Below are 25,053 nucleotides of genomic sequence, written 5' to 3'. Positions count from 1 at the left end.
GGGTTTTTATTAAAATACTGTAGAGAAACATTACCATTGGTGGACTGGCTGGCATCTCAGAAAGCTCTGGAAATGGATCCGGGGTGGTCTCATCCTCTCTGGCGGTGGCCATCTCTTCTACCTCGAGTGGTGACACCTCGTGATTCGGGTGTGAGAATGCGCAACTCCAACCCTGTGCATGCGCCATAACCCTCTATGGTTCAGCCATGATGCTGTGCCACATGTTGAAATCAAGGCCATAACTAGCAAAAGGGTTTATGTTTATATGGACTTATATGTTATCCCACCAGTTTGCTATAATTCTATACACCTAGAGGAAAAAATCAAAATTCATTATAACACAACATGTATTTTCATTTTAGGTTGAAAACAACAAAAAGGGGAGAAGGGAGAGTACCCCATAGCAAAAAAGAAGTTTTAATGGTACCAATAAGAGATTAGTATTACTAGGATGAGCCAAAAAATGCTATTATGTGTAATTTTATATTGGGCAAAGCAATGAAGCTCTTTTGCTCTTGCTGTTTGCCTGAAAGTTTTCTGTCTGTGAAGCTAGAGCCTGGCCAGATCTACCTTTACAGATTAAAGAAACCTTGCTACCAAACAAGTTATGATTTTTGACCATCTTAGAAAAGTAAAGATGTAACATACCTTTAGAGCAGGTTGTAAAAGACAGTGCTGAAGATTAGGTTTGTTTTGTTTTGCTTTATGTCTGGCTACTGCCTCTCCTGATAATCCTTCTTCTACTTGCCTGATGGGATAGCCTTTGGATAACTGCCCAGTCCCATCATCTCTTTTTTATGTGTTAATGCAGCTTTCTTGAATCATTTATGCTTTTGTTGCTTTACTTTTTGTTACTTTTGTTACCTTGTATATTGCAATGCTTACAGCGCTTTCTTGATCGTTCTCTTAAGAAGGTTTTTGTCGTGCAACAGAAAGGGGGAAATGACGCACTGAATTTAGGGAGTAGAACCTCAAGCAATGCTCAGCTGATAGAAGGAAATGTTTTAGCTCTTGTGGGCCACAAGCCTTGGGGAAAAACTGCAACTGTGTAGAGAGAAAAAAGCCTTTAGCTGATTACCAACAGCAATTGTGACTCAGGAAGCCACACAACGACCTGAGAATAAGAGCTGATAAACATTGCATGAGAGTCTTTTGTCTTCTCTCTGAACTTAGATAAGAGATGCTTGATCGTTTGCCTTTTGTCTAACAGCTGCTGGGCCTTCCCCGGCTATGTGTGTTACCTGGCATTTTATCAGCAGCCAATCATGAGTCTGTAACTGTCGCACGGACACATCTAATTACCAATCACGAGTTGCTTTTGATTATGTTAGCCTATATAAAGAAAAGACTTTGTACAATAAAGTAGACACTTTGCTTGCATCAAGCTTTGTCTCCATCTCTCAATTGCGGTAATGGAACATAGGGAAACTATGCAGCTCCCTGGCTCCTTCTGCCAGCTCTGCAGGCCAGCTATCTGAAAGATGTTCTGTCCTGCTAGTAAAAATTGAGGCAAAGAAGGTGTTAAGTAACTCTGCCTTTTCCTCATCCTTTGATACAACGTTTCCCTCCATGTCGCCCAAGGAGTGGAGGTTGTCCTTGCCCTTCCTCTTGCTATTAATATATTTATAGAAGGACTTTTTGTTGTCCTTCACAGCAGAGGCCAGTTTAAGCTCCAAATGTGCTTTTGCCTCCCTAATTTTCTTCCTACATGATCTAGCAACATCCTTAAATTTTTCATGGGTTGCCTCCCCTTTCTTCCAAAGATGATACACCCTCTTTTTTTCCCTTAGTTCTTTCCCTTAGTTCATTACCCATCCACGCTGGCCATCTGCCCCATCGGCTCATCTTCCGGCACATTGGCACAGCCTGTCCCTGCACCTTCAACAATTCTTCCCTGAAGCAGATCCAGCCCTCCTGGACCCCTTTATTTTTAAGGGCTTTATCCCAAGGAACCCTCTGAGTTAGTTACTTGAGTAACCTGAAGTCTGCCCTCCGGAAGTCCAGAGTGGAGGTGTTCTTGCTGCCCCTCTTAGCTTGACCGAATACTGAAAATTCAATTATATCATGGTCACTGGCCCCTAAATACCCTCCGACCACTACATCTGTATTATCTGTAATATCTGTATTAACAGCTCAGATCTGCAAAAACCAACAACTGCCCTTGGGTCAGAGGAAGTTTATAGGTCCTGCTCCACATGGGAACAAGAGACTTGTGTCTAAATGGTGGAGCAAGCTCTTATTACAGATGCATATGAAAGTGGCACTTGAATTTATACCCGTTATTTCTAAATAACACATATATCTAGCAGCAATCTTCAGAGGGACTAAAGAATTAGTATTATTACCCACCCACTCATGAACAGGGGCTTCGACTGACAAAAAGCAAAGTGTTCCCATGGACTAGAATTCACTCATAGCACATATCTTCTTAGCATGTAACACACAATCTCATTAACTTAATCCAAATGGATACTAAAATGGCTTAGGAAACTCTACAGTAGTGCCTGAATTTCAGCAAAAGCTGTGGGTTACTGGTAGTATCTCAAAGCAGGCCACTTTGGGCTCTACTAAGAAGAAAACTACTCCATTTTTTTTTCTTGGAAGAAACGGTTGCTGATGTTTTGTTGTTTTGTTTAATCTTCGTGTTTGGTGGTTTGTTTTTTTTTTCCCACAAGGTTCTGGCTGCCTGTTCAAAGGCCAAGCACTGTCTCTTTGCCCTGGTCAACCCTGATGACACAAAATGGACGTTTAGTATAGACATTAGGAAAAGCTTCTATACTGAAAAAGTTATCAAAACCTGCAACAGGCTGCCCAGGGAATTGGTTGAATTGTTATCCCTGGATATATTTTAAAAGCCATCCAGACATGGTGCTTAAGAATGTGAGAAACTGGTTATATTTGGCTTTCGCAAGGGGAAATACTGGGGACCGTGGGGCTCGATCGTTGGGCCTGGATCGTTGGGCTGATGGTCTGTATTGTGTGGGGTATTGGGAGAGAAAGGGGAGGCGCCAACAGGTCTAAAGACTGGCCAGGTTAAAAGTACAGGTTTTGTCTGTCCTGATGGAGAGGGGTGGGAGCATGCTGGGGAATATATGAATATGTACGTTTTAATATATTAATATGTATGTTTGCCGTCTATATAAGTTCACCTCGTGTTGTTAGGGTGCGCCTCTAGCAAACTCGCTATGCGCACAGTGCTGTGCTACCTTTGTTTTATAATAAACTGGTTATAAATTTTCAGCAGTGAGTTTCTCACAAGAATATTGTAGCAGATCTAGTAAAGTTAGTTAGTAGTTGGAATTGATGATCTTGAGGGTCTTTTCCAACCATAGTGATTCAGTGATTCTGTGTGATTCACCGATACTGTCTGGGCTAGTAGCAAAGCTGTGACCCACACGCCAAGCAAGCACGACCACAATCCACCTCTACAGGCCGCACTACCCAGTGCAGTACCCGCCCTATGGGAACCCGCGTGGGGCGGGGCTCCGCCCCAACATGGCGGACAGGAGCGACGACGCCTACCGCCGGCCTCCCCCCTCAGGTGAGTACCGCCCCACCACCGCCGCAGGTGGATCACAGGGCGTTGCACTCAAGAGTTGCTATGATTGGCCGATACTGCCGCAAATCGCTTGTTGCTGCGGTAACGTACACGCCCTCCAGCACACCTCCCCCTCGCGTCCCTCCTTTCGGCAGCGGATTGGCCAGAGAGGTGTTGACGCGATCGCGGGGGTTTTACGGCCCGCGGCTTTGGGGGAAGTGGCTGGAAAGGTTGAGCAGCAGGCTTGGAGACGGGAGATCGGTGCTGCCGCTGCTATCATGACGTTCAAGCGAAGCCGGGACCGCTTCTACAGCACCCGCTGTTGCGGCTGCTGCCACGTGCGGACCGGCACCATTATCCTGGGCACCTGGTACATGGTGAGAGGCTGGAGCGGGGGGCAGCCGGCATCGCTGAGGGGGCGGTGATTTAGGTGGCGCGCAGCGCGCACGCGTGGCAGTTCGGCGGGTGCCCAGCCTGGGTGCGGAGTGGCCCGTGTGCGCGCGCCACTGGTGGGCCCGGGCCAGGGCTTTTGGGGTGCAACTCCCTTCCTCCCCGGCCAGGCTTCTCCTTCGGGAGTCTGTTGCTGTTTTGCCAGTCCTTGGTTGGCTCCCCGTGCTGCGTCGTGCGAGGGAAATTCATCGAGTTTTTTTGAGTCACCCATCGTGGTTTGGGCCCCCCTTCCTTTTCAGGGTCTCTTTTTGGCTTGCTAGACGGAGTTGTTCCCTGAAGGCCTCCTTTGTGGTTAGAAAGAGAAAGCAAAGTGAAAGTTCAGGGTATTTTAGTCTAGGTCTCTGTGGGATTCTGTTACTTGTTCCTCTCTTGGGTTGGAGGGATAGGGGCTTCCATGTGTTTCAAGCACCGATCTCCCGTCTCCTGGAAAGAAAGGAGATACTAACATTCGAGGAGACTGGAAGATGGGGTATGTTGAGAATAGAAGGGTAAGATTTGGTTCCCGGGAGTAGTTTGTAGCCTCTGAGAGGAAGGCAAGTTTCCAAAACGAGCATGGCTTCTGCTCGCTAAAGAGCTTTGTGGGATGGGAAGTTGTTTGGTTATTTGGTACTCTGTGTTCTCAGCACAGTGGTTGAGGAACAATACAGACAGATTTGGCTTCCAAAACACCTCTCATTCTCTTACCAGTGAGCGCTTTTTTCTCTGAGTGAAAGTTATGGTGGTGAAACTGAAATATTTGAGATCGTTTTAAACTAGAGTGAAATAGAAATGTGAAACAGTGCCAGCAAGCTCAGGCCTGGAGTCTTAACTTCCTCTAGTTCCCTTAAAGGGGAACTGAGTTCCCTTTTAGTGAAGCAATTTCCTTCTTTCCTTCCTGATAGGCTCATGAGCCGTAAAAGCGTGAGGGCAGCTTAAAAGTGTTGCATCATAGCTTTTATGTTCTCCTGAAGCCATAACCTAGGCCTGTAATCCTTTTTACCTTTCCCCAGATTGTGAAAATAAAGAGTGATGAATTTTTATGCCTTGATGTGAAGGAGTCATGCACAGAAACTGCTTTTACAGACATGGGGATTTAAGTTTGGATAATTTATGGGTTTAACTTAAGCAAGTATGGGATGATCATGTGGTGTTTTGTTTCTTTTTCTCTCATACTGGCCCTTCCATTGACAAAAAAATGTACACACATGGAAGAAAAAGTAAAGTAGGGGAATGGAGAATGTAGCAAAACTCTAGGAAAGATTTTTTTTCTTTTTCAAAAAGAAATTGGAAAAAATGTCTTGGTGATGATTAAATTCAACTATCAATTCATGTAAAATAAAAAAGTAAAGTCCATCGCAGTAATGAATGTCAGACTTATTACAGAAACCTGCAAAACTTCCAGTTTTACCATGTGCTGATGGAAGAAGATCAAAAATATGCTTCTGGTGCCTCAAGTAGAAGCATAAATCTTTAACCATAAGGAGATGCTCATCTTTCTTATGACACAAGTGCATCTTAATACCTTCCCCACTTTTGTGTCCTGTTCATAGGAGTATCTGAAAACCCACTAACTTGGTGGGGATATTGTGGTTTCCCTGGCCACAGAACAGCAGTACTTCTAGCTTCTACTAACCTTACTGTGCTTCTGTTTTACTCTTGTTGCCTGGATGCAGCACCTGTTCCTTCTTTCTGACTGCATGCAAATATCTATAGCTTGTGGATGGTGAAAAGTCGCCAGTTGCTTCAGATGTGAAGTGGTGTCTGAGCAAAGCATTCCTTTGATCTCCTGTAACTGCAACAGATCCAGGCTGCTGGAAGGGGAAAATGTAGTCGAGTTCAGGGTAGTGGGGTCCGTACAAAGTATTTCACAGCTGCATTTTTTCTATGAACTGTATCAAATGCTTTGTTAAACTATGCATTGAAATTTTTTTATACAGTTCCTCCCAGCTGTCAGCTGGAAGAAGATGATAACTCTTAAAGCTGGTAACTGTTAGCTGTTTAAGGCAAAGTAAGGCCTTACCATGAAATATTAGGTGGTCTTGCCTAATGGTTTAAATCAGAATTTAATTATAATTCGGGCCTTTTTGGCAGTAAAGTAAAATTTGAACAGTGAGAAATAAACTTCTTTCTGCCAAGAAACCTAAAAATAAAAAAACTCAGGTTGTTTAGACATGCTAAATAATTCACCATTTAAGTATACCACTAACTTTTCAGTCTTTCACACACTAGCTTGTGATAAATATTTCTAAATAGATGCCATAATCTACACTTGTGAGTTACAGTGAGACAAATAGTAATAACTTTGTGTGGGTTGGGGGTTGGATTTGTTGTTTGGGTTTTTTGCTAGGGAAGTAGCATTTTAGTGGGGGAGAATGCTTAGCTCAACAATAGCTTTGTGTTACTGAGGATCTTGGGCAGCCTGTAAGCCTGTATTTACGGGATAGACTGTGTTCTCCTGCTGTGCAGTCCTGAAGGAATTTGATACCAAATATAAAATGGAGTCTTGTAGCAATCTGCTCCAGATGTTTTAGTAAGATAAGAGTTTCAGCTATTTAATATGTTATGTAACCATTTCTTTAGGTATTTTCATTTTCCTTGCTTATTTGTATACTCTTAAATCTTGCATCTAATTAACTAACTTATCTCCTGCCTAAAACAGTTATATCACTGTCCTTGTTCTGTAGTTCTGTGAGTCCAAAGAGAACAAGGACATTATCTTCTAAATTGTTGATGCTGTGTGATCAAACTGCATCAGTCCACACGCTGCTGCTGTTTCTAATAAAAAGATAAAACTGTACTCGCAAAAAGACGAGTTAAGATAATTTCTAGCAGACTTGTACTTGAATTCCAGAACTAATATAGTTTGGTTTATTCTGCAACACCCACTGCTGTTCTGTGCAGGAAGGAAAAAGAAAACTCCTATTCCTAGCTCCATAATTGCAAATGTGTGGCTTTGAAGTTTGTTTCTTCCTGTCAACTTTCTTGTTGGGCACATTGCTCGCCAGAAGCCGGAAGCATGAACGCTGCACGGGCAAAATTCGGATCAGAGTTCAATAAACAGTCTAAAAATAATAGTATTGTTTCAGAGGGAGTGGCTGTTTCGTTCTGGCAACAAAGTTCGATGGAGTCAAAGGGGTACAACTGGTGCTAGTTAGCAGGAGACTTGAGGGTGATCTCTAGTGTAATTTGTTCACTGAATAAAGGTTTCCAGAAAAGAAAAATGTAACTGGTCATAATCTACTCTTGACATGCTAGAAGCTCTGAAGCACCCTACTTGCAATTACTCTTCTTTTTTCAGGTTTTATTATTTTGTTATAGTAAAACCAAACCAAAACCAACCAAACAACAACAACAAAAACCCACAAACAAACAAACCCACACACCAAAACACCGGTACAAAAGCCTCATCTTGACTTGTTTTTTTCAGAAACACCTTTAAGGAAGAACACTGGAAAAGTGAGAGCAGGATGAGAAAGTGTAATAATGCATGTCAATTGCCCTCCTTTCCCCCTCATAAAAAGAAATAAGCAAATGATATGTAGGAATTCCTGTTTATGCCCAAGGCTTTTAGTCACTGAGTACTTGGGCAAATATGGGCTTCATGTTCAGGCCTACAGAGAAATGAAGTACTTGTGTGATTAGGCATTAAATGTATACCATGGAGATAAAACTCAGTAATTAAATAATTCTTGGCATAGTCCTGCAGTCTCTTGAGTTCTGATCATATGGGGAGCTAATACTTCTGTTAGTAGTTTGTAATAAGCCCTGACCTTCTACCTTAATACCAGCTATTGGATTTTTAATTTTGACAAAAGCTACACCAAACTTTCATTAAGTTGATTTATCCCAGTTATAACAGTCAAATGCCTTCTTCAACTACTACGAAACTAAATTGTTTTTCTTTCATCTTACTGGAACCATCTCTTGAATAATAATTTGAACATTTAGTAGTTTTTAATTTTCTTTTTATTTTACTTCCTATCAGAAAAGACTAGGATGGGATAGCTGCTGGGATTTCCAAGGTTTTACCTTGGAATGATGTTCTAGCCACTTGAGTGCTGGCTTGTCAGGGTTGGTGGGGAAATCTGGGGGATGGGGTAGTTTTAATCTCCAGATTACACTGTACTAATATTATGTACTATGTACTGTTCTATATTTTTTTCTGAGGTTTTTATCCATGTAGACTTTTTGTAAACACAAAATATACTCACTGGGGATAAAATACAAGCTCTGGTGATGCCGTGCAGTCCAAACCATTCTCTTGCTGCCAGTCACATTGACTATCAGCTAAAGAAGCTTTGTGGTCTTGCTGTTATCAAGCTTCTGTGAAATTAGAATGGTAGCAGTTAAAATAAACTCTGTCTTGTGCTTAGGACTCCTAATCTGGAGCTGTTGGTAACTCATAATTGAAATCCATATATTGAATATGAAGAATTGCTCAGTGCTGTGATATAATTCAGAAATAGCAGTAATGATTACTGGAAACCCTGGGGTGTTAATTGGCAGAGCTTTAGGTTTGTTATTTGTTAGGGGTTTATTTTTTTGTTGTTGTTGTTGTTCTGTTTTTGGTTTTGTTTGGTTGGCTTTTAAAGTTAGGAAAAATAAACTAATAGATTGGTTTTTTAGTTACTCTCATTTTCCTTGCCTGCCGTTTCAGGTTGAGAAAACAAAGCTTTAATAGTTTAAACTTTGCTCACTAACTAGTGAAATATCTAAGATGATGGATAGGATTAAAATTTAAAAAGTGACAGACATAGAATTAGTCTCACAACTCCAAGGCATTCAAGTTCTTCAGTACTTCTATATCTATTCAAGAGCTGCTTGCTCTTTATCTTGAGGCAGATAGCCTATCATGGGTGCTTAGCTTGGTATTGAAGTAATATCTTTCATCCTGAACTTTATCACTATTTAAGTTAATTCTGACTGTGTATAAATAACAAGGGATTTAGCTATAATTTGAATATTTGTTTTATGAAATAGAAATTGGTTTCAACTGTCACAGATCTGAATCTTGACATTAGGCTTTTCAAAACAAATATAGAGCAGGAAATTATTTTCCCAAGTATTGGTTGATACTCCTGGCTCACTCACAAAGGAGGAAGCAGAAGGCTTTAAAATACACTGAGGACAGAAAGCAAAAGTAGAGAAGGAGAAGCAGGAGTGGTGAGAGAAGCAAAATGAAGAAATTTAGACAAGTGGCTGATAGACAGCTTGACAGTTTGCCCTGGAGGAAGTGTCTTGTTGGAGCCAGGGGCAATATGCTCATTTAAAAGCTGAAGATACTGGTGGCTAAACTCACTTCTTTACTTCCAGCTGTACCAGTTACTGGGTTTTGTTTTGGTTTTGCATTCCAAGGTATAAAATTGAAGATACAGGTGACCTAAAGTAGCTGGAATTGCCAATATGTTTGTATAATAGATGATGACATGGCAGCATTTATACAAAACCATTATCTTTGATTTCACTGAAGGCTTCTTTTTAGCAGAAGGTGTAAGCAAGTTTATCACTGCTATCTCTATACCTGAGGGGGGGGGGGGAAAGGGGAACAAAACAACCAACCATAACAAAACCCTTTTCCTTTTAAACATTCAAAAGCTCTCTTTCCTCACTGAAAACTTCAGTAATTGTGTGTAGACTTGCCACTGTTACTATCACTGACTTCTGAAAACAGGGCAGTAAAATAAGAAATTTAGCAAATACTCAAAAGTTCTGAGAAATTGCAAACCAGTTTGTGGTGGTTTGGGTTCTTGCTTTTGTGTTGTTTTGTTTTCTATGGTTTGTTTTTTTTCTTTTGAGGCCATGATCCTTCTGGTGGTGGTGACTGTAGTGAATACTGCAGCTTGAAAATATCACAACTTCTTTGGTTATGCAACCTTCTTTTGCATGTCTCTCACAGTATCACCAAGGTTGGAAGAGACTTCAAGGACCATTGAGTCCAACCTGTCACCACCGACCTCATGACTAGACCATGGCACCAAGTGCCATGTCCTATCTCTCCACATATTAATGATAGAAACTATGCTCCTGTAAATCTTGAATATGTTATAAATGCTGTGAAGGCAATTTTATAGAGGCTTGAGCTACTTTTGTCTCTGAGCTCTTTGTGAAAGTATTTCTGGACCACAATGGGAAACAGAAGTAGTTTTCAATGGCAGTGTGAGGGGAAGAACTGGTAAGAATATAGCCAATACTGAATGCTTACAAATTTTGGTTTCAATCTGCTTGTGAGAATTTAACATCACCTGTGTTTGTGCAGCCTTTTTGATAAGGACTGATGAGGTTTTAATAAATTATCTAGGAAGAGGAAGGCAGACAGTTCTCCCCTGTTTGTATTAAAACTGTAACATGGGAGAAACCAATAAGATCTCCTACTTTCCTCCCTTCCCTGCACTGAAGAGTTAGATCTGTAGTGAAAGTTTTCCCTCATGTGCTCAGTATTTACTATGTGACGCTTACACCTCCCCTTCTACTGTTTTCCCCCCCCAGCACTGTTTGAGAATAGGGGGCAGCATCTTATCTTGTACATTAAATTAACACTAACTTTGAATTTACTGTAGATAGCAGAAACTCTTTCCAAATATTCCTCACTGTCTGTTGTACCTTTTCCTTCCTGGCCTATTTTAGCTGTTTCCAGTTCACAAACTATTCTGTGAATTCATCCTGCAGCATCAGTTTAAATGTCATTTGAATCCCTACAAACCCTATCCATCCTTTCAGTTCACAAAGTTACTTAGTTGTGATTCAGTAAAACTAGCAAATGCCCAGTGCTCTTCTGATTGTTTGGATAGTTTCATGTGGATAGCTTGACATTTAATAATAAGTTGACTTCTTATTTTCTTCTGCATATAGGCAAAGCAATGAGTTTCTCTAACTAAAATAAAAGATTTATTAGTGTGTTTAAAAAGTTCATAGGTGTTGCAATGTAAATAACCTTTATGTAACTGTTGATCTTTCTCAGGTGGTGAACTTGCTGATGGGCATCTTGTTGACAGTAGAAGTGACTCATCCAAATATACTGCCAACTGTTGATATCCAGTATGAAGTCATTGGGAATTACTATGCTTCTGAGAGAATGGCTGGTAGGTGTATAACTCTGCTGTCTGCTTAGAGAATAAAGCATGCAGTGTTGTGGTGTATTTGCCTTACCCTAGTGTGCAATGTATGCATACAGCTTTAAAATACCATTGGCTTGTTTTGTGAATTTCTCTTTAACTGTTCCAGGATTGAGTTGTTCTACAAGAATTAGAAAAAACCCCAACCACCTTCATAGGAATATTATTCTTACTTTCTATTGCTCCTAAGCATCTTAATAAAACTTCTGAAGTTTTCTTGGTGTTGAAGTATGTGTGGAACACATCTATTTAATTTTCTCCATAAACATGTAGTGGTTTTGCTGTGTCAGTAAAGGAAAAAGCAGAAAACAAATTTTAAATACTTTTTTTGCGTTTCTGAGCCATCATCATAGATCTAAGGAAAGATCCTACAACTAATGTGCATAAGATTATGGAGAGGAAGACCATGCTATTTTTGTGGGAAGAGCAGATGAATTGGGATAGAAAGTACTTGAGTGAAACCAAAGTATTTATCTGAAGAGTTTGACACAGAAGAAGAAGCATTATGAGCAGAATTAAATCAAGTTTCCACTTAATTGTTACAGATTATGTATGATTTATGTAAGTGTAATTGGTGGCAAAACTCGTCTGCAATGAGCAAGGTTTAACTGTAGACTGATGTGTAAACTTGGGCACAGTCTTTGGTTTTCTGTTTTTCAGATGTGCAGAAGTATGTTTAGTGTGGCACTTGTACTGTTTTTCTTCTCATTCTGTTGTATTACACTCAAATTTAGGGAGGGTCAGGTCCAGTATGGAGTGAAGAGAAATACTGCAGCACAAATGTGGCTTTTGAGCATGGTGGTTTACAGTCTGTGTTCATTGTTCATGACCCAAGTTGAGAAACTGTCAGTTCTGGCCTGTGACTAACTAATGTTTGTTAATAAAGAAATGAGAGTGAGAACAAGGACCAAATACTTCACTTTATATCTTGGCTTTACAAAGTTACAGCAGGTATCTCTAAAATGTCTTATCTTCCATAATGAATGTTGGTGTATGTAGTAGCTTTAAGCTTATGTCAGAAAGATACTTCTGAATCTGGAGGTACTTTCTCCACTGCTGTTGTAAAATGGCTATCACATGCTTTTGAGGAAGATTCTTGTTTCCTATGTTGGGATGAGCTAGAGGCTTTTGTGTGTGTGAAGGGAATGTTACAGCTTTGTGCGTATAGATACTAAGAAATCCTCGGAAGAAACTCACGTTTGTTGGTTATTGCTGACTACTTAGGGCACTCTGAATGCAGTATGTTTCAGACATTGGAGGGTCTCCTTGATGCCATCTATATATGTAGGTATTGTACTGAATTGGGTACCTCGTGCTTCTGTAGTGTATCTTTTCGGATCAGTTGCAGACTAGAAAGTTAGGATTCTCAAGCCATCTTTCAAACATGAGAAGCACAAGTTTGGCTTCAGTGTTGCTAAAAATGTTAACTTGCCACATCTGTAGACTTTAGCTGGTTTCTTTCTGTTTAAGAATGTAAACTCTGATTGCTGTAGGAGAACGAGTGTAGTTAACTCGTGGAAAGCAGCTGTACTTCTGTTGTAAGGAGCTGTGATGCACAAGGGGAATTGGTAAGTTTCCGTGAGCGTCCTGGATTCTGCTACCATTTGGCTTCTCTTCATCTGCCTTTCTTGTAAATAATGGGATACCTTCCACAGTGACTTCCTGTTTTCCTTAGTGTTACTGAAGGAGCAGTGCTGCTCCCACTGCCAATTGACCAAATTATATAATCAAACCATTTTTAAGTGTAAAGGTTGATACTGTGCTAGCTTCATTTAACTTTACAACTGGAAAGAATTTTAATCAGCCACATAGTTTTAGCACTGACATATATTGCAAAGCAGTATCATTATGTTGCATTACTATCAAACTATGTCAGGCTTCTAATTGGTGTGTCTGATCTTTATTTCAGGCCTTTTGATTAAGGCAGAGGGATTTTTCCAAATGCTTGTTGGCTTTCTTGAACCAGTTTTTTTCCTGTTGGGAGAAAAGATCTGCTAGTTTGTACAAATAGAATAATAATAATAGAATAATAGAATAAACCAGGTTGGAAGAGACCTTCAAGATCATCGCGTCCAACCTATCACCCAACACCACCTAATCAACTAACCCATGTAACCAAGCACCCTGTCAAGTCTCCTCCTGAACACCTCCAGTGACGGCAACTCCACCACCTCCCTGGGCAACCCATTCCATAGCGCAATCACTCTCTCCGTGTAAAACTTCCTCCTGACCTCCAGCCTGAACTTCCCCTGGCGCAGCCTGAGACTGTGTCCTCTTGTTCTGGTGCTGGCTGCCTGGGAGAAGAGACCAACCTCTGCCTGCTTACAACCCTCCTTCAGGTAGTTGTAGAGAGCAATAAGGTCACCCCTGAGTCTCCTCCTCTCCAGGCTAAGCAGCCCCAGCTCCCTCAGCCTCTCCTCATAGGGCTTGTGTTCCAAGCCCCTCATTAACTTCGTTGCCCTTCTCTGGACTCGTTCCAGCAAGTCAACATCCTTCCTAAACTGAGGGGCCCAGAGCTGGACACAGTACTCGAGGTGTGGCCTAACCAGTGCAGTGTACAGGGGCAGAATGACCTCCCTGCTCCTGCTGGCCACACTGTTCTTAATGCAGGCCAGGATGCCATTGGCCCTCCTGGCCGCCTGGGCACACTGCAGGCTCATGTTCATCCTACCATCAACCAGCACCCCGAGGTCCCTCTCTGCCTGGCTGCTCTCCAGCCACTCTGACCCCAGCCTGTAGCACTGCATGGGGTTGTTGTGGCCAATGTGCAGAACCCGGCACTTGGATGTGTTAAATCTCATGCCGTTGGACTCTGCCCATCTCTCCAGCCTGTCGAGGTCTCTCTGCAAAGCCTCTCAACCCTCTAGCAGATCAACTCCTGTCCCCAGCTTGGTGTCATCAGTAAATTTACTGATGATAGCCTCAATGCCCTCATCCAGATCATCAATAAAGATGTTAAAGAGGATGGGGCCCAGCACTGATCCCTGGGGGACTCCACTACTCACTGGCCGCCAGCTGGATGTGACACCATTCACCACCACTCTCTGGGTTCGGCCATCCAGCCAGTTCCTAACCCAGCTCAGAGTGCTGCTGTCCAAGCCATGGGCTGACAGCTTGGCCAGGAGTTTGCTATGGGGGACAGTGTCAAAGGCCTTGCTGAAGTCCAGGTAAACTACATCCACAGGCCTCCCCACATCCACCAGGCGGGTCACCTGATCATAGAAGGAGATCAGGTTGGTCAGGCAGGACCTGCCCTTCCTAAATCCATGTTGGCTGAGCCTGATCCCTTGGCCATCCTCTTAAGTGCTGTGTTAATGCACTCAGGATGGCCTGTTCCATGATCTTGCCTGGCACTGAGGTCAGGCTGACAGGCCTATAATTCCCTGGCTCATCCAACCGGCCCTTCTTGTGGATGGGCACCACGTTGGCCAGCTTCCAGTCCTCTGGGACATCTCCAGTGAGCCAGGACTGCTGAAAAATGATGGAGAGCAGCTTGGCCAGCTCCTCTGACAGCTCCCTCAGCATCCTAGGATGGATCCCATCTGGTCCCATGGACTTGTGGGGATCCAGGCGGCTGAGCAGATCACCAACTACCCCATTTTGGAACAGTGGAAAACTATGCTGCTCCCTGGCTCCTTCTGCCAGCTCTGCAGGCCAGCTGTCTGGAAGACATTCTGTCCTTCTAGTAAAAATTGAGGCAAAGAAGGTGTTAAGTATCTCTGCCTTTTCCTCATCCCTTTTCACAACGTTCCCCTCCGTGTCCACCAAGGAGTGGAGGTTGTCTCTGCCCTTCCTCTTGCTATTAATGTATTTATAGAAAGACTTTTTGTTGTCCTTCACAGCAGAGGCCAGACTAAGCTCCAAATGCGCTTTTGCCTCCCTAATTTTCTTCCTGCAAGAAAATGGAACAGCTGAGAACAGATCATAGTAATGGATAGAGGTTGCATACCAGTCAGCTGCAGTGTAGCAACTTCAGGACATGACTGATGTTAACTGGTTTTTTTCTAATGCAGAAAATGCCTGTGTTCTGTTTGCTATCTCCCTCCTCATGTTCACAATCAGTGCAATGATGGTGTATGGCGCTATTGCTGTAAGTATATTTATAGTCTGTGGTTTTAAACTTGCTACTTAAATTTTTAACTAAATACCTTACAGGCTGCTGTTTTTCTCTTCTTAGCATCGAGTTGGCTGGCTGATCCCATTTTTCTGTTACCAACTCTTTGATTTTGTGCTCAGTTGTCTGGTTGCCATCAGTTCTCTAACCTACTTGCCCAGAATTAAGGATTACCTGGATCAGTTGGTAAGTGTTTGTTCAGCTCAAGCTGATATTTTACATTTGAAATTAAACTTAGGTTTAGTCGGATAGTTACTTTCCTGTGTGTAAGAAAGCGGAATTCAGACTGGAGTAGCCATAGGGGAGGACTGCTAGGATGTTTGAGAAGGAGAATTTATCAGAGGTTGAAGGGCCAAAGGGGTCATTCTCTCTAGAAGGAAAGCCAGGGAGCATATAGGAAGAATTCTGATGGGAATTGTTGGTTCAAACTGTCTTTGCTACATTTGCACTTGAAACAATTTGGTTTTAACCCTTTAAGAAGTGTGGTTCTGTGGCAGGTTTGCTACCACAGATTAAAAGTGCGTTGACCCTTGCTTGGTGGGGGAGGGGAAGAAGAGTATATGTAAGAATTGATATAATGCATTTTGGGCTGAAATCTGAGATTCTGAGACTTCCTTTTCATGTTCTATACAATTCTTCTCATTTTGCAACAATGCCTTCTAAGGAAACTGTAATGGAGTTTTCATTAGCACTGCCAGGTGTTTTAACTTCAAGACTCGATGGATAGAATGTGCTGTCAGTTAATAGGGATCAAAAGCTCTTTCTGGCTGGTGCCTATATGTTTAAAAATACATCTTGTTTAAAACAGATTTTTTAAAAAAGTTGGTGTTTGCCGTGATTAAGAGACGGGACGCAGCCTGATGCAGGCCAGGTGTCCACTTTATTATGCAGAATTCTTCTTTATAAAACTTAATACAACGCAGAAGCAGTTTACAACAGGAACCAGGGACTCTGTTGCATCAATCTGTTGTATGTCTGAAGCCTTACCCTCTCTGGTCATAACAACCACTCGTAATCAAATATCTGCCCTCCTCCAACAGTGCTGCTGCACCATATTCCCATAGTTCACAAACCATCAAGGCCAACACTGTCTCCTTCTTATCAGTCCAGCAGTGCTTGGAGCTTGGCTCTCCAAGATTTAACCTTTCATTTCCCCCTTCTGTTATATAACAAGAATCCCCTTAACAAAGCAATTAATCAAACTCTATAAGCATTACAGTAAACAAGGGTAAAAAAGTAGCAAAAAGAATAAAGCAGTAAAAGCATATATAATTGTTCTAAGAAAACTACAAATCCAGAGAGAAAGTCCCCAATTACCAAGCAATTTAAAAGATGAAGGCAATTTATGGTTCCAAGCAATTTCTGAACATCATAAAGTGTTTTCACATGTACATTGATTTGTAAGGACTGTGGAACAATTGTTTGAGTCTGAATTCTCCACCCTAAATGGTGGTACATTCTGAATTTTCTCAGATGCTACACAGAAACCCACTTTAGTCACAGTAGATACAGTAAGGGCTACGGCTTTCTCCATGAGCTCGGGGCTATGTGCCGCCACTAGAATGTCATCCATGTAATGATATATCAGAACATCAGGAAATGCCTCTCGAACAGGACTAAGAATTTTTGCTACATACCACTGACAAATTGTAGGACTATTTTTCATTCCTTGTGGAAGCACAACCCAATGATATCTCTGTAAAGGTTGTTGCATGTTGATGTTTGGAACTGAAAAAGCAAATTTAGGAGCATCATTTGGATGTAAAGAAATGCTAAAGAAGCAATCTTTCAGGTCAATTACAGTTAAATGCCAATATTGTGGTATTATTGTGGGTGAGGGTAGCCCTGGTTGAAGGCTCCCCATATCTTCCATAACGTCATTAATCTTTCTGAGATCATGGAGTAAGCACCACTTGCCTGTTTGTTTTTTGATGACAAAAATAGGAGAGTTCCATGGACTCGTGGAGGGTACAATATGCCCTTTCCCCAATTGCTCTATGACTAGTTCTTGGAGTGCGCAAAGCTTTTCCAATGGTAGGGGCCATTGACCCACCCAGACAGGGGGAATTTGTTTTCCACGTTAACTGGAGGGTGTTGTGCACCTCAATGGCCCCCTCTAAAAATGGGTGTTCATGGTCATCCCCCATTGTGAAAGCACATCACGACCCCATAGCACCATAGGCACAGATAAAACAAAAGGTTTCACAGAAGCTATATGTCCCTCTGGTCCCTGAATCAGAATGAAATTCAGGCTCTGATGACTTTCTCCAGCTCCCCCTATGCCTGCCAGCGCCTGAGATGCACTAGCTACAGGCCAGCGGGGGGGGCATTTAGCTTTAGAAATCACTGTGACATCTGCTCCAGTATCAATAATACCACAAAGCACTATTTTCTGCTGACCATACATCAGGACACATTGACAAATAGGACGTTTTTGAGAGATAGTCTGTACCCACAGAATCTGTGGATCCCCAGTAGACCTGAATCCTCCTTTATTTCTTAAAGGTCCCTTTGCAGGGGGACGTTCTAATCCCAAGGGAAGCAATAATAGCTGTGCAATACGACTTCCCTTCGGTACCGTGCAGGGAGGAAACGGAGTCCATGCCATAATCTGAATTTTATCTGTGCTGTCAGAATCAACAACCCCAGGAAGCACAAAAAGTCCTGATATCGTTGTTGATGATCTACCTAATATTAATGCCTGAGTTTTAACTGGAAGAGGACCTGACACACCTGTTGGCAATAAATGTACTGTGGTATCAAGTAAAGTTACTGTGTTGGAGGTTGCCAGGTCCAGTCCTGCACTGCCTGCTGTTGCTGGGCAGAGGTCAGAGACGCGCGTGCTACCGGCATCTGACTGGCCGGTGACAGCTGGGTGATTTTTGTCTGCGCGTGGCGCCATCCCGCGCTCCGCATCCAGTTTCCCTGCGCAGGCTGCCCTTGAGAATTATACTTAGATCGACACTGGTTAGCATAATGCCTCCCCTTCTGGCACTTAGGGCAAATCCCGGGTGCCTTAGGTTTGGCTCCAGTATTAGCTACCAAACAATTCTTTCTGAGATGACCTGGTTTCCCACAGCCATAACAAACTCTTGTATTCATTGGACCATTCATAGCTGCAAAAGCTGCAGCCATAGCTTCATACTTATGTTCCATCATACCTATCTTATTACATGCCTCAATCATTTCTAGCAAGGTGGGGTTTTGATTAGGCAAAGATTTTAACAGCTTCTTTACAATCTGCATTTGCATTTTCCACAGCTAATTTCAACAGTAATATTTCCCTTGCCTCCCCATTATCGATTTGGCGTTCTAAGGCCAGTTTAAGCCTATCTATGAATTGCATATAAGGTTCTCGCGGTTCCTGAACAATATTCGTAAAAACTTTTTGTGGCTTTTGGAAGTCCAGGACTTTAAGAAAAGCCTTTCGTGCCTCCTCTCGCGATGCTTCCAAGGCTTCCCGCAGGCTTGCACTGCCGGGTCAGTGTGTTGACCTGTGCCCATGAGGTGATCCAACGTGAGTGCTGCTAAAGCCTGATTGTTATGTCCCGCATATGTAAGTAAGAGCACTTGGAGCCCTTTTCTCCACTGGAACTCCCATAAAGTATACTGAGACGGAGTTAGCAACAGTTGTGCTAGAGATTTTAAGTCGTATGGTGTCATTACGTGATTGTCGAGTATAGATGTTAAAAGATTAGCGAAATAAGGAGAAGAGAGCCCATGCTTAGTGTCAGTACGACAGAGTTCTTTAATCACTGGAAAGGACAAAGCCTCCCATTGAGGGTTACCCCCTCTTCCCGTGTACAGTACAGGAGCCACGATTCTTGCAGCAACCTCAGTGTCTCCATCCCGCAAAGCTTGGCGCTTAATAGAAGCCCACACATCGTGAGGATCCCGGAGATAAAGGTCTGGTTCCCGTTCAGGATAGACAGGACCTGGATCTAGGAGGTCATGCTCGGGGGGGTATTCTGCTGCATTTGTACCCAAAGTCTCAGTCCGCAGCTTTGGCTTTGGTGGCAGCTTAGAGGGTAATGGAGGAAGTCTGAGCTCCCTCAATACTCTGTTCCGAGTTCCCTTCTTGCGCTTTAATCATCTCGAATATAATCTGCCACCATGGGAACATACGTTGCGCCTCAACATTCCCTGTAGTAGCAGCATCCCATAACTTCACCCCCACTTGATCCCACATTTCACTCGTAAACATGCTGGATATTGTAACTGTTGGGATGTTCGCCTGCACCCACTGCCACAGATAACCTTGCCATGCTTTTTAAGGAGTTCTTGCATTAATTCATAAACGTCTCTTTCTGAGGAACTCTCCTGGTTCCCCATGCTTCCCACGGCTCACCTCTCATCCAGCAGGATGGATTGCTCTGGCCAGCCAGCTTTTTCTGCTTCCTTTCAGCAGCTCATTCAAAGTTCCGAGGGAATATGCAGCAGGACACAGCTTAGCGTTTCATTGCCCCATATCACATCGGGGATCACCATTTGCCGCGATTAAGGGATGGGATGCAGCCTGATGCAGGCCAGGTGTCCACTTTATTATGCAGAATTCTTCTTTATAAAACTAATACAACGCAGAAGCAGTTTACAACAGGAATCAGGGACTCTGTTACATCAGTCTGCTGTATGTCTGAAGTCTTACCCTCTCCGGTCATAACAACCACTCGTAATCAAATATCTGCTCTCCTCCAACAGCACTGCTGCACCGTATTCCCATAATTCACAAACCATCAAGGCCAGCACTGTCTCCTTCTTATCAGTCCAGCAGTGCTTGGAGCTCAGCTCTCCAAGGTTTAACCCTTCAGGTGTTGAGAGAGGCTGTGTTACTGTGATCAGGGAAAGAGAATGGTCTGAATTTTGTGGTTTTGGCCTTTCTTTGGGGGCAGCTTTATTCCTTTATATTCTGCACATGTATATGTTACTGGTTAGACTACCTGGATAGCAATTAATCCTCTCATTATGACCGTAAGTACAAATGTTGTGCTGTGATTGTTAAAAAGGAAATTTCATTAGTATTTGTATTGGCATCAGATTGAGGAAGTGACTAAAGACATAGACAGTACAAGGCTGTACTGTGTATATAGATAGATTTTTTTAAAAAGTAGCCCTTTTCTATAGTGACTTGTTTTTGCAGGACAAGGGCAAGATCAGTATTATGCTTTGTAGGAGAATTAAGAATCCAGTGAGAAATGTAGCTTGATGATTTTCTGGAGGAGTAGTTTACGCAATAATTTTGTTTCATTTGGTATGGTTTGGATCTTCTTATATTTGTGACTGTGCAGCATTCATGCTTATCTTATCTCTTTTTTTTTTAACTAGCCGGATTTCCCTTACAAAGATGATCTCCTTGCCTTGGACTCCAGCTGCCTCCTGTTTATCGTTCTGCTGTTTTTTGCTTTATTTATAATTTTAAAGGTAAGTCAGAACTTAAGCATATGTCTTTTTTTGTGAGTTTACTATATTAAGATGCTGTCAATCCAAGTTAATTCTCAATGCTGAATTGAGAACTTGGCTGACTTCTTAATGCTGAGTTAACAATTCTGCTCAAATATTTTCTTACAAGACATTCAGTTATGGTATGACTGAGGTCTTTTGTGTATTGCTGTCTACAATTAACTTGTTCCTGTGTAGTGGGGTGTGTTTATACAGCTCTGCCCTTCTTTAGTAGGAATACACAAACAAAGACTTCAGGTGCCATCTTTTTGCATATCTGGAGATATGTTTCATATTTGCAGTTAACCTTGTAGTGAAGCAATACTGAGTTACTGCATACTAAAATCTCTCGCTCTGCCTAGCAAACTGGCCTGCATGTTATGAAACGAGGAAATGCACAGATTAATTTGGAGCTGCATCTTCCTGCTGAAATGCAATATTGCCAGATCTTTTGGTTTTGAAGATCTAGATAACAGAGGCATTGAATTGAATTAAAAAAAACTGTTGTGCAGAAAAAGCATATCAGAGAAATTATTTGATAATACACTTTGGCCATGACAATTTTCCTTCATTGTACTTGAATTAAATGAACAATGAAGTAATAGAACAATTTTACTTGTTTTCCATACTTTCTCTAAGGGAAAGTATGGAAAGCCTGGTTTGGGGAGAGTGGAAGCCTCATATAGTAGATGATATTTTTGTATTGATTAGGAAATTCACTCTCTTGTATAACCATGCTAACTTGCCAATGAAAATAAATCTAATCTTCATCAGTGCATGATATGTCTTCCTACAGCAGTTAATGTTGGTTTAGTCCAGGTGATTTTTCTCTCCTATATTCTCCTTGCCCAGAGTGTGTTTGTGCCTTCTCATTTGCACAGATATTTGGCCACATAGTAACATTAACTCAGGGATGAGTGTGTTTGTGCGGTTGGCCTCACCACCACCACCTCCCTCTGGCAAATTTGGATGGAGATCCACAGAAGCATAAACCAATTGATTAGTACTACTGAGGCAAATATACTAGTTGAATGGATCTGTGAATTCTTTTGCTAAAACCTGTGTGGTTTGTCCCCTCTGAGTTACTGTGACAGCAAAGCTAAATAAGGAACAACAAACCATTCCTCAGATACAGAACCATACAATTATTTAGGTTGGAAAAGACCTTTAAGATCCAGTGCATCCATTAACCCAGCAATGCCAGGTCCACCCCTAAACTGTGTTCCTTAGTACCACATTGACACACTTTTAAAAAATACCTCTAGGGATGGTAACTCAACCACTTCCCTAGGCAGTCTTTCATTGAACACATTTTTTTCCTACTATCCAACCTAAACTCCCCTGGGGCAACTTGAGGCCATACTTATTGACTGAGTTGTTTTATTTGCCTTTTTGTCATATGAATGTAATTCAGTGTCTAACTTCTGAACCAGGTAATGTATGTGAGGTCTGTAAAATGAGAAATTTCTCTTCTTTCAGGCATATCTAATTAACTGTGTATGGAACTGCTATAAATATATCAGCAGCAGAAATGTGACAGAGATAGCTGTGTATCCTGCTTTTGAAGCTCCTCCACAGGTAAAACCCTCTCTTTGAGACGAAAGGAACCAGCATTGCTTGAAGTAGAAACCATTTATAGATACGCTTACAAACCTTCTCCAGCTTTCTGAACAAAGACTGTAAATATTAAAAGTTAAAGCAACCAATGTTGTGGTGGGCTATTATTTACATTCCTGTAGTGCCCAAAATGGGAGGCAGTGGGTGGAACAAATGACCTAGGGTTAGGTTCGGGAGAGTTGTAAGCTATTGCTGCACCTTCTTTCACTTCTGCACTAGCTTACTGGGAGCAGCAGTTAAGTTCTTTAAAATACCTGCCTGCAACAGACAATTAAATTGCTGATGGCAGTATGTATGGGTTTGTTCTAGGGTTTTTTTGGTTGTTTGGTGGTGTTTTTTCCCTAAGCTTTCTACCTTAATCTCTTCAAAATGTCTTCTTTCTAGTATATGCTGCCAACCTATGAAATGGCAGTGAAGATGCCGGAGAAGGAACCTCCACCTCCCTACATACCTGCCTGAAGCAATTTTTATGTTAGTTAACATCTATAACAGCTTCCAGGGGTTTTGTCTTTTAATTTTGCAAAACTGCTTAAGTAAGAGAAATATTCAGGGCTTTAGGATGAAACTGTTCTGTTTTAAAATGTTTGATATAAACTTACTAAGCAAAACATGTCTGGGAATGATTTTGTTTGCTTTAATTTTTGTTCTCCCTAATGCTCTTAAACATTTTGTTGCCTTGGGGCCTTATACTGCAAGAACTTAGGCATGTGACTAACTTGTGGCTTTTAATAATACCAATTGAGCCAACCTGTGATTGAAGTTAGCTACAATTACAAGTGTCTGCAGGATCGTGCCCTTCATTTATATTAACTTTTTTCTTTTGTAAAGTAGTTCATAAAGACAATCTGATCGTGCAGCAATATGACAGTTTGCCTTTATCCAGTTTTTGGAAGGGCAGGGGGTTTGAATGTGGTATATACATGACTTTTATTACTTTGCACTTTTCTCATGTTATCTTACCTTTACTGTGGTTGGTTGTTGTTTTGGTTTTTTCATTACCCTGTCTTGAAACAGTATTTTTCAGGAAGAAGCGTGTGGCACAATTTGTTGTATTACAATGTGCTGCAAGTGCAAGAAAAATAAACAGAAATGTGTAAGATGGTCGCATGCTTCTAATCTTATATGTATTTTCCTCTTTGTGATAAATGACACTTAAATAAATCTTTTACTAAATGTTTACCAGTAGCCTTGGTCTTTTAAGTGCTTTGGTGTAGTGTGGATAGTCCCACATATCTGCAGCTCAGTAAACACTGGCTTCCTACAGGTTGTTTAGTGGCTGATCTGTGACCTTCATCAGAAGTCCTCCTGTGGGCAGAGAACGTGGATTCCCTTTCATGTGTAAGCTTGTATTGCAGCCTTCGCATTTCAAGTACTTGGTTGTCTTCTACTTGTCTGCTTGCTACTTATGTATAAGCTGGGAAAGGAGAATTGTACTGGAGTATTCTAGCCCTTGGGGCAAATGTAATGTCTGATGTGCTCAGGTGTTTAAGAGCAGGGCAGACCCAGTAGGACTACAACATTATTTACATTGGAAAGTATCCAAAGTTGCTGGATGTATGCCATGACTTAGAATAAATGTTTCTTCTGAGGGGAAAAAAGAACCAAGCAAAAAAACCCCACAAGACTAAAGAAACAAAGAAACAACAACAAAAACCTGGAAACAACAAAAAAACCCCCACACAAAACCCAAACAACAACAACAAAAAAACCCACCCCCCCCAAAACACCACAACAAAAACAAACCTCCTACACACTATGAACAATCAACTTCCTCCAGTTCCTCCTCTGTAGTAAGAGGTAAAAAATAATTTAATGATCTGCTAATACATGTGAAGAGAAAATGGCTTTTACTTTGGAAGACAAAATCTACAATTAAACTCTGGAGAAAAGGATTCAGATTGCTACAGCGTACAAGTATTGGTTGTTCTAGTCTGTAAAGTATTTCCCTCCTTCCTATTCTCCTGATGTGTGCCCTCCGTCATTATTGCCATGCTTGGGTAATAGTTCCCTTAGTTTTCTCTTCAAAGTGACATCTGCAAGAGCACCTTTAAACTGTGGCAGTGTAAGAACTTGTCTTGTCGTTGTTCTGGCAGGATCCTGCCCTTCCAGTCACCCTATGCACCCACATGTGGTGGCAACTGCACTCAGTCTCCGAGTTCTGCATGTGAACTGGTGTGGTGGTTTGGAGAGAGAAGGCCTAGCTTCCTCTCCCCCACAAAGAGGAAGAAAAACCACATCTAACTCAGCCGGAGAAGCAAGGGAAATGCTATATTTTACAAGCAATGTGGAAAATGCAAGATATGTACACAAAAATATACAGTATTTACAATATATACAGAAATATACAGCAAAGTTAAAAAAAACAAGAATACAGGAACGAAATTCCCTCCTCCGAAGGAGGGTTCCCCCCCTGTACCCCCCCTTCTCTCCCCCTACCTCCCTTTTTTCCCAAAGAGGGTTAGAAAGAGAGAAAAGGTAATTATTAATAAAGCAGAATCTTAGTAGGCCTCATGCAAATTAGTTGCTTATCTGTTCAGGGCCGCTCTGGCAGGGAGCCCAGAAGCAGGCAAGCTGGAAGAAGGAAGGAAAGGGATGAACTGAGGAAAGTTCCAACTGAACTCAAAACTTAAAGTTGCATTCTACCAATGAAATTCATTTAGAATATCTGATTGTTTTCGTTATTATTCCTAAACATTCAGCCAGAGTGTCCCAGCACTGTCCCTTTTCTTAAAGGCACAGCCTCAAACGGTCACAACTGGACTGGCAGCCTCCAAAAACAGTGAATCTTTTAAGTGCTGGTGAGGACT

General features: G+C 41.9%; 1 protein-coding gene across 1 annotated transcript; it reads left to right on the top strand.

Annotated features, from left to right (window-relative positions):
- Nucleotides 1-3,715: 3,715 nt before the first annotated feature.
- Nucleotides 3,716-23,425, top strand: LAPTM4A (lysosomal protein transmembrane 4 alpha). The gene is made up of 7 exons (XM_068161310.1): nt 3,716-3,915; nt 10,926-11,046; nt 15,093-15,169; nt 15,257-15,379; nt 20,516-20,611; nt 22,109-22,207; nt 22,631-23,425. The coding sequence occupies exons 1-7, from the start codon at nt 3,817-3,819 to the stop codon at nt 22,703-22,705; spliced, it is 690 nt and encodes a 229-aa protein (XP_068017411.1). The 5' UTR covers nt 3,716-3,816; the 3' UTR covers nt 22,706-23,425.
- Nucleotides 23,426-25,053: the final 1,628 nt, after the last annotated feature.

This window comes from Melanerpes formicivorus, unplaced genomic scaffold (genome assembly GCF_026170545.1).
Source record: "Melanerpes formicivorus ecotype bairdi unplaced genomic scaffold, bMelFor1.0.p_v2 SCAF_57, whole genome shotgun sequence".
Lineage (NCBI taxonomy): Eukaryota > Metazoa > Chordata > Aves > Piciformes > Picidae > Melanerpes > Melanerpes formicivorus.
The sequence above is the reverse complement of the archived record's forward strand: the minus strand, read 5'-3'. Positions and strand labels throughout refer to the sequence as shown.

Excerpts from the sequence above, each read along its gene's own strand:
- LAPTM4A (XM_068161310.1), top strand. The coding sequence starts at position 3,817 with ATGACGTTCAAGCGAAGCCGGGACCGCTTCTACAGCACCCGCTGTTGC. Across the intron at positions 11,047-15,092 it reads TGCTTCTGAGAGAATGGCTG|AAAATGCCTGTGTTCTGTTT; the intron begins GTAGGTGTATAA and ends TTTCTAATGCAG. Across the intron at positions 20,612-22,108 it reads CTTTATTTATAATTTTAAAG|GCATATCTAATTAACTGTGT; the intron begins GTAAGTCAGAAC and ends CTCTTCTTTCAG.